The 13,224-nt window shown below is 37.0% G+C and overlaps 1 protein-coding gene across 2 annotated transcripts in view; it reads right to left on the bottom strand.

Moving 5' to 3' along the window:
• Positions 1–200: 200 nt before the first annotated feature.
• The window catches only part of chst8 (carbohydrate (N-acetylgalactosamine 4-0) sulfotransferase 8), a 180,724-nt gene continuing 167,700 nt past the window's right edge, over positions 201–13,224 (bottom strand). For both annotated transcript variants that reach the window (XM_008405530.3, XM_081605386.1), the window contains exons 3-4: positions 9,774–9,802; positions 201–6,190 (exon numbers count right to left, since the gene is read on the bottom strand). In XM_008405530.3, the coding sequence (XP_008403752.2) occupies positions 5,138–6,190; positions 9,774–9,802 (1,082 nt within the window). In that variant the 3' untranslated portion in view covers positions 201–5,137. The remainder of the gene's footprint in view (positions 6,191–9,773; positions 9,803–13,224) is intronic.

Below are 13,224 nucleotides of genomic sequence, written 5' to 3'. Positions count from 1 at the left end.
AATCGTAGATAATCAGAAAGGAAAGGTTTATGTCTCTGAAAAGTCCTAAACTTTTCTTTCCTATCAGTTATGCTAGACAAGTTCTGTCAGAGGAATACGCAGCAGTATTACACATAAAATATGTCAGAATGCATCGTCCTGAAACAAATCTTGACTTTGCATAATCTAGTAATAAAATAAAATAATGAAAACACAGTGAATATGCTAAAAGACAGTTTTATTAGTAGACACTCATCAGCCAGAAATAACCACCTGAAAAAGGTCTTCCTGAAATACACCATTAGATAGGCAGTGTAAAAATAAGGCAAAGGGCTTAAGATAATCAGTTTCACACATTTGCACCAAGAATAGGTTATACATTCACTTGTTACTGTAGTTATGCTCATGATAAATTTGTCCCCAGTTACCTCAATACAACAGTGTCACAACACTTTTCATAATGCAATAACTGCTTTGGCAACAGCTTGGCAAAAAGGACAGAGTTTACCCCAGACCTCCACAACATGTAGAACCTGGCAATGAAGCCAAGTACGTCTCAACAAAATGTTCATATAATTAACACCAGTTAAAGTCTGTATTGTATTTTCATGAAACCTGTTATAATGTGTGGCATAGATTTTATGAATTATAATTTATTGTATTCAACAGACAAATTAATTTCCTCATTATTCATTTTTCAAGACAAACATTTCAAGAGAGCAAAAGCGCAAAGCAGAATAATGATTAATTAGGTTCTAATAGGAGTAAAAACATAAATATATTTTAGTTACATGTCATATCAAATTGTTACCTTGACGTTATTGTCTTGCATGTCAGCAATTTAGTCATTTCCCCCCTCAATTTAACCTGCAAGCTAAAACTAAATCAATGTAAATGTAAATGGTAATTTAGAGACCTCAACCTTCATTTCAGCAACTAGTCAGAGTGAAGGTTCACAGTGAGCCAACAGACTGAACAACTGTAATTTTTTTCCACTTCATTTTAAAGCCATGCTTAATTCTACAGTTAAAATGTAATTTAGCAACTGATTACAAAGTGCAAGTATGCATGAGTGAGACTGTTAGTGCACATTAAGCAGTGTGACCTGCATCAAATAGAGACAAATAACAACAACAACTAAAAGTAAGTCTTATGCTGCGTTCTGTTTGTCTCAGAAGTTGGAGCTTGGATCTGGGAAGGATGTTGCACTGATTCGGAAAACTAGTAAGATTTACTAGTTGCTGTGTTGCTACCTACTGTTAGCAGTACAAGACAATAACAATGCATTTCTTTCCATCTTAAGTGTTTAAAACCACTAAAAGGAACACTTTTACTAATAGATATTTTACATCACTCTAAGTGCAACTGGTTTAATAAGGTATAAAGTGTAGAAAGTTTTTATCAATAGCATCTGCAGATTTCACAAGCTGTATAAGATACTGAACCTGCTAGGTTACTTGATGATGGCCGACTTTGGAAAATCTGACTTTTGAGTTCAAACAGAACGCACTTTTATGTCCTGAAAGTTGCATTCTGTGTGATGAATATATCAGTGGTGTATAATCATGGACATAATAGTGCAGCTCCAGTGTATTTCAGCAGTATTTCTATAATATACACTCTCAGAGGGGTGAAAGACGCATTTTTGTGTTGAGGAGCTAAAAACTTCATTCAGTGCCATCCACTAAACACACACACAACTAATTTGGGGTTAAAAAAAATGTCAGGAGCCAAGATGTGTTATGAGGTGGAATTAAGCTCATCAAACATCAGAGTTTAAATAATCAAAGAGCTTATTTCCAAACTTTTATATATCCTTTTTTTTTTTTTTTTTTTTTTTTTACAGAATAGGATGCTTTCTTCTCTAAAGGTGCGTTTCCACATTGAGACCCAGAATTATTCCAGAGGGATTTAATTTCCTGGAAACATTTTTTGCTATCCTTGCATTTTATGTGCATTTTGTCTGTGGTCACTCAAACTATGTCCACTGATGCTGAGGCACAGATATATTTGCCCACTTCAACAGGAGATCAGATCGGCTCATATCGGTTAAAACCAAGTACCACCACTTCAAACTTTGTGTAAATGAGAGACTAAAATGGATTTCATGTGAACTGTGCTGTTTCTGTCTTGTTGTGTGTGTGGGGAAAGGAATCAAATTCAAAGCCGAACAATAAAAGCTATTATTTTTGACGATGACAACGATATCCGATATTGTAATCACGCTTTATAGTTTACATAGAGTCACTTCAATTTTAAAGTTATAACTGCAACTTTTACTTTGGCAGATTTTGTTGTGAATCAAAGGAGAGAAAAGGAAAAAGGAAAAAAAAAAATCCAGTTTTAAAACTTAAAGCCTCCATTAACAGGACACAAAAGCTGCACCAGCTTCAATGTTAATGCAACTCAATATATAAATGTGGTATAGTAAAAATCTGCTTTCACACAAATGTTACTCTCCAATTTCCACAGATGGCTGAAAGTAGAAGTCTGTGGCTCATTTAATTTATTCAGTTAACCACCAAGCTTAGATGATTTCATTAATGTGTTTGAATGTTAACATGATTCTCTACAAGAGCGAGTGGACTTTTATGGTTTGCAAACACCATTAATAATTTCTCTTGTCTCATTATTTCAAATTAACTGTGAAAAGGTTAAGCTGGGATGACTGAAACAGAATGCTGGGTTATGTTCAACCTGTAAAAAATATTTCGCACCCACAGCTCAAAGCCCATCAGTTTTTTCCCCCACCTCTATCAGAACAGCTTTTGCATATATTTCTACCTTGGTTATCTGATTTGGCCCTTGTTTCTGAAGTGGAAACCAAGGTAAAAAAAAAAAAAAAATCCAACAACTTTGCTTCCTGGAAAAGGTTCCTGCAGTGGAAACGCACCTTAAACCACCAACTGTTCCAATTTCACCTGTGCAGAATCTTGTGTGCTCAATTTGTTCCTACGTCTTCAGAAACGTTTTCTGCTGGTGGATATTCAGCTTTGGAAAGAAACTCTTCAGTGACACAACACTCTACACTAGTATTACTCAAAGAGAGATAAATGACATCAAATAGAGTTAAACGTACTTTCACCAAGAAGCACTAAGTATATCTTTTTTTTATATATATATATATATTCACATGGATTTTAGAAATACATAGAAAAATATATAGTCATCTGAATGCCCATTATACAATTCTACCCAGTAGAGTCAGAAAGAAGCCTGTACAGTAGTGAAGATTACATGTGATACATATAAATAGGGCTACGGACGGCGTGAGATCTGGAAGTGAAAGCTGTTCAGGAGATATTTAACGCGGCTGATGGTGAAGTCTGACCACAATCTTTTCCTCATCCAATATTTCAAGGAACACATTACTGAAATCAACTGCAACTGTTTTTGTCTGCATAACAACAGCATGCTGCTCATTTCATTTTGAGGGATTTGATTGACTGGCAAGTCAGCACCACCAACATACAGGGATACGGGCAACAACAACTTTTACCTTGCATTTACGCCAACAACCTCCAGAAACAACCTCTGGTGACGGCGGGACCCACAGCACAGTTATGAGTTGGACTACATATACATTATGTTTGTGTTAGAAGTATAAAAATGCTACAATAAGTGCACACAGCTTTCAAGCGGGCAGCATTTGACACATTTTAAAGTTTTTTTTTTTACTCTTAATATTAAGAGTATAAGTTTGTTACAGTTTATATTAGTAAAGCCATTTACACAAATGATCTGCATTAGAACTCGTACACAAAGGTATACTGATGGCTGACCTACTGTAAGTCACATAATAAATGGAAAAAACATTTCAAATTTCAAAATAAAAGAAATAGATTTTCAAAAACCAATAGAAGCCAATAGAAATGAAACATTTTTTTTCCCAAGAATTAAATAGTAGTAATTCAAAGTTACATAGCTTGTTTTGATACATTCAAATGTCTCTGCTTGTCAAACTGATTCTAATATCTGAGAAAATATTAACTGAGGAAAAACAAGCCAGAAATAAAGTTGTTCAAACCAACCTGGCAATATGTGAAAAAGTAATTAAAATCCTTTTCAAATCATGAATTAACTGTAAAACTAAGCCAAAAAGCAGCCAACAAGTGTTTCTTATAAATATAATTATCTTTTGTTAAGCTTTTAACATGTAGAGAAACTCTGGAGAGCGCTCGCTGCAAAACCTTATTTGTTTTGAGCCAGAGGAGTTGCTGGTGAACTTTGGTAAATGTTCCTACCCATGTGCCCTTGAGCAGACCACAAACTGAACAGACATTTCAGGGCCCAAAGCAGCCACAGTAAGACATTTATATTCTGAAAGGTTATTATCTGTCTGTAATGCAGCAGGATGCAGAACTTTCAAATAGTTTCAGTTTCATTTCATCACTTTTGAGAACATTTTCCCAAACTTTTCAACTTCTTTGGATGTATTGTAAGACAATGTAAGACATTCCTTTGTGCTCTTTTTGGAGAGTTTTCACCTTGACTTTGTTCTCCTCTGATTTTTCTTTTTAGATTGGGGAAAGATGTTTTGCTTTTTGAGATATTTCTTTTAGCCATGCCAATGTTGTCAAGCAGGTTCTATGAAAGTTAAATCTTTATTCTGCAGCTCACACAGTAATCAGCTGTGGATGCAGCACAATCAATTCATGATTTAACAAGAGCAGTGATTACTTTTTCTATGAAGGTCCATGTTGGTTTGGATGCCTTTTTCACCTTACTGAATGAAATCCTCATTTAAAAACTGCTTTGTTTTTTTTTTTACTCAGGTTCTCTTTGTCTGACATTAACACTTGTTTAACCCTTTTCACTGTAAATACTGTTGCCTATCACTTCCTTACATCTATTACAACGCCGACTTGACTCAAACTAAGATTAAAGTCTATTAACTCTTTCACTTTGTTTGTGTTTACACATTTATTTAAATCACTGACTAGTTGGACAATTTAATACAACTTAAATACTAAATATATTTGTGGTGAACCCCCCCAAAGAAAAATAAGGTTTTGTTAAATCCAAATATTTGGTCTCTTCTTGGGTCCAAAAAACCAAATGATGCGCATGAATTGTTGTTATTTGTGTTAAGATTAAAACCATGGTGGAGATGTAGATGTGGAATGTTACTGATTAAAGATCCATGGCATGTGATGGACTAGTAAAGATCATTAAAAGGCTTGGAGTAGTTGAACATCAGATAGTCCATGTAGTAGAAGTCGTATGCTCTCTGTCTCTCCATCAAGCTGACCTGGGAAAAGTATTTTTCCGTGATCTCTTTAGAGGTCCGCACGTCTTTTGGATTCCTGTCTTTAAAACTAGGTAGTTTGAGGCTGTCCGGTGCTCCGATCATTCGCAGCAGGAAGTTGGACTCCTCCCCCATGTTCTCAAACTTGCCGATCAGGTCGTAGTCTATGAGACAAGGGTGGCAGAGCTTGTTCATTTGCTCCCAGTGGATGTCCATTCCCACCGGTCGGTGGCCATCCAGCAAGTACTGCACAAACTCTTTGAATGTGACCCCATTGCCAGTTTTAAGGGCTTCTGTAGATGGGGCCACCCTGTATTTTGATATGATGGGTTTTCCAAACAGATTGTGGTAGTAGTTATTGGGATTCTCAAACTTGTCCCTATATGCTGACACAACCCTATCCAGGGGCTCACGGACAAACATAAATTTTTTATAGGTTTGGAGACGGTGCATTATTTCTTTTGGGTTGAATCTGTTCAGCGTCTTGAGGTAACCACCATAGTGTACCTGTTCATGATTAAGGCTGTCCGGGTTGGACGCCTTGCCCGACAACACTATAAGGGTCCTCTTCCAGTTGGAGCAGCCTGATTTGGGAACCTCACAGTACAATACTTTGTATTTCTCCTCCACATATATGTATTTCACATGATCCGGTGTGATCGTCCTTGATATGCCGCTTTTATATTTTGCACACATATTCTTCATTACCTGCTTCCGAGCTTCTAAGATACTTGAGAGGTTACTCCAGCTCCCTTCTGCAGAAAAACCAGGAAGAGATGTTAGGGAGACATTTTTGCTGTGGGTGATCTGAGGACTTGTTTTCAGTAGTTTGCGTTGTCTCTTGGTGATTTGAGGGGTGCCTATATCCTGCTCCTGAGAGACAGTGGTAGCTTTCCGTTTGCTCTCCTCAACGTTCGGGTGCTGCATTGGGGAGACGGGGTTGGCTTCTGCAGCTTGGAGGCCCTGATCAAACAATGACAACACAGAAGGAATGAAAAAGCAGCAGACATGTGAGACGAAACAAAAAAATACACTTTGTGCTAAAAATGGGAATAAGCATGCAAGAGTGTGCTTGTCTGGAAAAAAAAAAAAAAACACGTCTATCCCAGGTTTTATTCTCAAATCGGTCACTTGATGGTGCTGTTTTACCACTGCTTAAGCAAAGGTATAACTTTGTGAACTGCAAATGTCACATAGAGCTCAATGCAATCCGTGACCTATCAATAAACAGAGCTGTAACATCATATAAATGTCTTATAAACACTGAATGGGGAATGTAAATTAGAATCATCTACTGCCTGATAATCATCAGACGATGGCTAAGGCCATCACACATTCTGACATTTTATTTCAATTAAATGCTGTAATGACATCATTAAGCCAATGGACTAGATGTATAATTTTAGTTTTACTACAGACAAGGTGACAGGGCCATCATAAATCTCCAGTGCTCATCTTTCTGACTTAAAAGGCCACATTCTTTCATCTGCAGGGATATGTAAAGGGAGAAAAATAGGGAGTGTTTCCTCCCTGTCTGTTTAATGTGCAAGTCAAGCTAGACACAGAAAGCTATGCTGCAAAATCCCCTTTCTTTAGGCTTTGCTGTGCTGCAAGTCTCCTTGCTGCTGATGAATACAGCAGAAAAAGGAGAAGTCAAGGGTCAGCTGAGAGCCCATAACACCTAGTTGATGAATCGTCTGCAAGTAAAACATACTTTCTCTCTCTTACTGGTGAACTACCTGAACACTTAACTGCATGTGGCTCAAAGGATCAATCATCATGCCAACCGTGTATTTAATGTGATATCTAATATGTTGTTTTTATTAGAAGAGCAGAAGACAACTCAGCATATTATGAAACAACGTTGTTCAAAATGGGGCCCTTGGGATATTTTTGTGTGGCCCCCGACCGCAGTACAAGAATGGCACAAAATAGGCCCACCAGCAAATGGGAATGATGTTTCTTTTCTCAACCCCTCAAATAACCTCAAATATTTCTTGCTGTCTTTTTTGATATTACAGTAAGAAGTCTGACTTTTTACACAACAAACTAAAACAAGAAAAAATAAAACAAAAGATGGAAAACAATACAACTTCCTTTTATTAAGCCAAACATCTGCAATACTTAGTTGTTTTCTTAATTGGATTGAAATACGTAAAGGCAAGAAGAAATATGAAAATTAAAAATGAAAATTTTTGTTTTAAGCTGGAGAAAAATGGCATCCAAATGCTTTCAACTTACTGATTTTGGCTGTTTTTGCAAAAGGTTTGGACAACACTAAAATAAAGAAGAATGCATCTTTAAGACCAAACATGTTTGTTAGAGAATATTAGTGATCAAATACCACGGTGACAACACCTCAGGAAAAAACTTGGAGAAGTTATTGCGTTGATAAAAAGTCACAAAATAACTCAATTTACCAAGTAAACTTAAAGATAATGAAGAATAAAATAAGGTTCCAATACATTTTATTGACTTTTGCTTTGAATACTGGTTTAATTAATAGTTAATTACTTTAGAGCTGTTCAGGTTTGTTGCCCAAATCCAACACATTTTATCGGCCATAATGACAGACAAGCTGGTGCCAAATCACAAAATTTTGTGAGTTAAAACAAGAAGTTTTGCGCAACAGCCAGATGTGTCACAATCTGTGTTTATCACAAACACTCTAAACTGATAGTGGAGAAAGGAGGACATATTTAGAGCAAGGGTCCCCAAACTTTTTCCTGTGAGGGCCACATAACTTTTCCCTTCTCTGGTGGGGGGCCAGAGTCAGTTTGTAACAGAAAAAGTGAGACGATTGCAGGAGTGCCTAAATGTAAAAATGTATTGTTTTCCAGAAAGCACAATCAAATAACCCTCTCTGGGTTCTTCAGACAAAATCCAGGAAATAACACTATTTATGAAATAAATACCGCATTTTCCAGACTATAAGCCGCAGATATCTCTGCCGTCTAGGCAGTGGCGCAACTGCACATTACTCAGGTGGATGCGAAAAATAAATTGGAAGGTTGAAGGAGCGTGGAAAACATACGCTCGCTCGCTCTACAATCCCCCCAGCGCCCCGAGACGACGATACGTGAAGGGTAAAACTTGCTACATTTAGCTCGTTATGTGCGTGAGGTGAAGGAGCGTTAGGCGCGCTGAAGTGTATGGGAAAACATCATCGGCACGCCGCCCCCTACAGACGGGGTTTTGACGCCCCTTCTAGTGCTGCGCCCCTATGCGTTGCATACGCTGCATACCCACTTTTTGCGCCACTGCGTCCAGGTTTTCCACAACGATGCAGCAGCAGCAGAGGGGGGCGGACACCCAATATTTGAGTCATAACAGGTCAATCGAATATCACATTTATTACGGTTGAAAAAGAAAAAGTTGCCAAGTTTAGATTTAACTGAAGTGATTACGGTAGTTTCCGAACGGTAACTAACAGTAAAAGTGCTGATCCTTTGTGTCTGCTACTAGCATGTGCTAAATGAAAATGGGCTTCTTCCTCTTCCTCTTTAGATTTCAACAGCAGCTTGCATCCATTATTGTTGCACTACTGCCATCTATTGGATCCTAATATCTATACCTCAAATTTCCATAATGATCCCAGAATTATTTAAAAAATGAAAAATCTTCTTTTTCCCCTCAATGCTTTTTAACTGATCAATAACATTCTCAAATTTCAATTCCCTATTAAAACCTAATTCCGTTTTAATGGGCGCTTTCTTCTTTGATTTCCAATTTTAACTTCCAATGATTCACTTCCTGCTAAAGAGCCCCTTGGTGGTTGCAGAAAAATTCACATATAAGCCGCACTGGGCTATAAGCCGCAAGGTTCAAAGCTTACGAAAAAAAGTAGCGGCTTATAGTCCGGAAAATACGGTATATGAAAAAAAATCTAAATGCTCTCTGGTATTGTTCAGGGGGACGGACCAAATGTGGAGGCAGGCCGTAGTTTGGGGACCACTGCTTTAGTGGCTAAATGCAAGCAGTCGACCCACTAGTGCCAAATGTAGCCACTATATTTCTTTAATGACACACTGGTGATTTTGTCAAATCCTATACTCCTTTTAAGAAACAAAGTTATTAAGGAGAGCAAAGATTTAATTTATCAAAGTAACTGCAACAATCTAAATATTTAGGGATTAGTTTTAAAGTACAGATCTATCTGAAAAGTATTTATTGCAACATCTTAAAGATTCAATGTAAAATCAGAAATTGTACTCTCCATAGTTATTGTCGTATTTTTCTGTTTGCTACAAACATTATAAAACCGATCAAATTCTTGGTGTTGATGCTGCATAGATGAAAGGAATAAAAAAAAACTCCTATTGTGTGAGAAAAAAACTGAAAGAAAGGAACCTGCCCTTGGTAAAGTGGGATTGTCTACTCAGTAAAGCGACTGCAGGGACAGTGTAGGGTCAGCGTCTCGACACAGATGTTATCAGACTCGCTGAGAGGTACAAGGCTGACAATCACTTTTTTCCCCCTCCAATAGATAACAAGTCACAAGAAACCTGCGTGACTGTGTGTTGGGAGAAACAGAGTCATTACGTACCTCTTTGGACTGCGGTGGGGAGCTCATTGCTGGTGAGACACAAAGAAAAAATATGACAAAAATGTCAGATGTTAAGCATTTTTATCCATATGCTAAACAATTAAGAGATGCACCGGATACCGGTGTCAAGCTTTACCAATATTATAAATATTTACATGTACAAAACCTCTAAAATGTTCAGATATACAGTTTTTTCTGTTATATGTTGCATACAACAATGCGGCATTGTGCACTGCCTGTAAACTGCCCAACTCTTTTTTTCCCCCTCATTAAATAGAAATACTAATTTCATGGTTTGAAAATATTTATATTTCCAGAAACCAGGAAGGGGAGAATCATCAATTGCCATTTGAAACTGAAGTAAACATGTATTAAATTCTGAAACATACTGTAAGTGTCTTTACTTGAAAACCACTTCTAAATTTAAATGGTATTAGATTTTTTTTTTATAAGTATCATTTGTCTTACATTATTACCACTGCAATAATCAATGTGAAAATATTTTTGGAGAAGTGGGCATAAATGTACAAAAAACAAGTACAATTATTGTGTTCTTAATGTTACACTACATTTTTATGCATACACAGTGATGTATGATAGTTTTCATTCATTATTATATTACTGTGAGTTTCTCTCACTGGGCCATGCAAACTTGTGAGTTCATAAACTCCAATAATTAAGTACTTCCCATTACTTCACATCGCTCCTTTTAAATCATATTAAAATATGACAGCCTGATCATGACACAGGTAAAATATCGGTAGCTCAATATGCTGTGTTAGGAATGAACTTGCACAAGCAAGCACAACTTAGTTGTGCTCAATGTGGAGAAAGAAAAAGAAAAAACAGAAAAATGGATCGTGACTGAACATGGAGAATCGAATGGATTTGTAAGAAAATGGGAAAAGATGTAATTTACTGAACAGAGTGGACAAAGAGGCAGCTTGATAAATTTCCAGAGGACAGTGGGAGAGCAATGGAGACGTAGAAAAGTGTTTCGTGTTGTTTTTGGGACAGGTGCGATGTGCATTGGCAGATGTGCTGCAGAAGGACAGACGATGTGTTTAGTGGTCCGTCTCCAGCTGGACATCTTCTTTCCTAAGGTTCTCCCATCATGCTGATATGTAATCAAACTGACAGCTCTGAGTGGGGCTGCATGGCTGTTGATTTGGGCAGGGAAGTTGGGGAGGGGGGGTTGAAGACACCTCTGCCTGAGTGGCTTGTCACTTCCAATTTGAGGGTGGAAGTGATAGGAACCTGCATGAGGGGGGTTTAGGACAGGGGGTCTGTTGACGCAGGCCACAAACCTCCCTTAAGTGATGAGATGTGCACAACCCTAACTCAAACTTAGACACGCCTCAGTGGGGTGGGAATAAAATATGTTGCTTTGGTTCAGTGTTGTTTTAAATTACTATGCACCACCAAGCTTGCTGTTGCTGTGTGGCAATGTGTGTTGAGTCTTTGTCTTCATTCTTTTGAACGAGAAGTGCAGAAAAAAAACAGGAGTTGTGGTCTGAGTTGACGGCCTTTGACATCATCGTCTGATCTTGTTTGGATGCCGGTGTATTATTTAATCGCAGAACCCTATCTGGCGGTACATGTGGGATGTGAATTTTTCATTTCAATTTACATCGCCACACATGCAATCCATGAATATTTATCACAACCAAGATACCATCGCCTGGGAAGCACATTAGAGAGCAGCGATAGCAGCTTTTCTTTTTTTTTATGTGTCTGCTGTTATGAACTGATGGAGTCCATTGTAGTCACGAACAGGAACAGTGTTTAAAACATGCATGGGTATTGAACTTGAGCCTCCCATTAAAGTGGCAATTGAAATCTCCATGGGTTTAACTGGTTTTTAATAAAATGTGCTATGTCTGGCCCCTTTTCCAAGTTTTAAGAAAGATTGGGAATTCTCTTTGATAGTTTCTACATCTTAATCCAAGGATAAACTTTAAAGACTAATGTTTTTATCTAGAAATCATATGCATTGCTGTCTGGAAGCTTACATCCATTTATTTGGGAGATAAATGTCATATTGCGGTATTTTAAATAACACATTAGAAATATATATATATATATATTTTATCAGGATGGAATAATAATAATACAAGAAACCAATTTGATGAATTTGAAAAAGAATGATGTGATTCACAAGTTCATATTTATTGTGGATTTTCTCCTTAAGTTACAGATATAGATTTATATCCTCTGGCTCAAACACATACAATATCCCTATTTTGTGGATGAACTTACCAAAGCAAGTTGGAGCAAAACCACATGCAAAGCATTGATTGTCATCTTCTGAGTTCTAGCCTAATTCTACTTAAATATTTCACCAGTCCAGTCATAAGGATTACTAAAGCTCATTTACATTGGTTGGTTTCAAGTGATTAAACTTGTGGGAAAGTTTGGTAAATGTGATAGTAGTCATTCTTCTTTTTCTCCCACTTTGTGCAATGCTGGACAAAATGGGTGAGTGCATCACAGAATTAGTGTCGTAAAGTTCAAAAGCCTCAAAGCCTCCTTAAAACCTGAATTGTTTCGTTTGGCTAAAATAGTTCAATAATTGTCTTATTTCTTATCAGAAATGTATAGATTATGATTAAAAGTTAAGCCTGTGTCTGTCTGTGCAGTGTTTATTTTACATTTTATTGTTTTTGTTGGTTATGTAATAAGCCCACCCTCCTTAAAGCATCAATAAAGCCCTAAATCATTATGACATCCATGCCCATGAGAAGTGCATGTACTTTAATCTTCTGATCTTGATTATAGGATGACGATACCCTAATAATTTACGTTTTAAAATCACTCTTATTTCAAAAAGAGAACAAGCTGAATAACAACTTCTCGAGGAACACAGATCAACACTCGGTCAGCAATTGTTACATTTGTTGCTATATTGTTCAAATCATTTTTGGACATAAATCTGACACAGTTGGATTTCATTTGATAAATCAAACCTTGAAAACGGAGCAGTTAATTCTGGCTCTGAAAGACCAGGTCACTCTCAAAACAGGAACCAAAAATATATTTCATCAGAGGTGCATTTGTTTCGTCACAAAGCATGAACGAAGCAACTAATACAGCTATGTAAACTCAATTTCAAGGGGATTTGTAAATATCATTTTTTTTCTCTGTGGTATCCACTTGGTGAAGCTAATAGTTTCCGTTTGATTGCAATTTCACACTCACTCAATTCTACTCAGTATAACTATGCTATTGATTTTCACCGCTGTGCAGTGAAAGAGTAATAAATTGTTCAGAAGGGAAAGTTCACAGTGAGTGAAACAAAAAAGGTCTATAAATTCACATACACATGCAGATGCAAAATATTCTTTTGCAAAAATGATATTGTTCTAACTGAATGCTTTTAGTTATTTTTGACATACTGTAGATGCATGCCAATATAAAAACAGCTTGTTAAATAGGAATATTTATCATGATT

Source organism: Poecilia reticulata, chromosome 3, assembly GCF_904066995.2.
Source record: "Poecilia reticulata chromosome 3, P_reticulata-male-v2, whole genome shotgun sequence".
Lineage (NCBI taxonomy): Eukaryota > Metazoa > Chordata > Actinopteri > Cyprinodontiformes > Poeciliidae > Poecilia > Poecilia reticulata.
The sequence above is the reverse complement of the archived record's forward strand: the minus strand, read 5'-3'. Positions and strand labels throughout refer to the sequence as shown.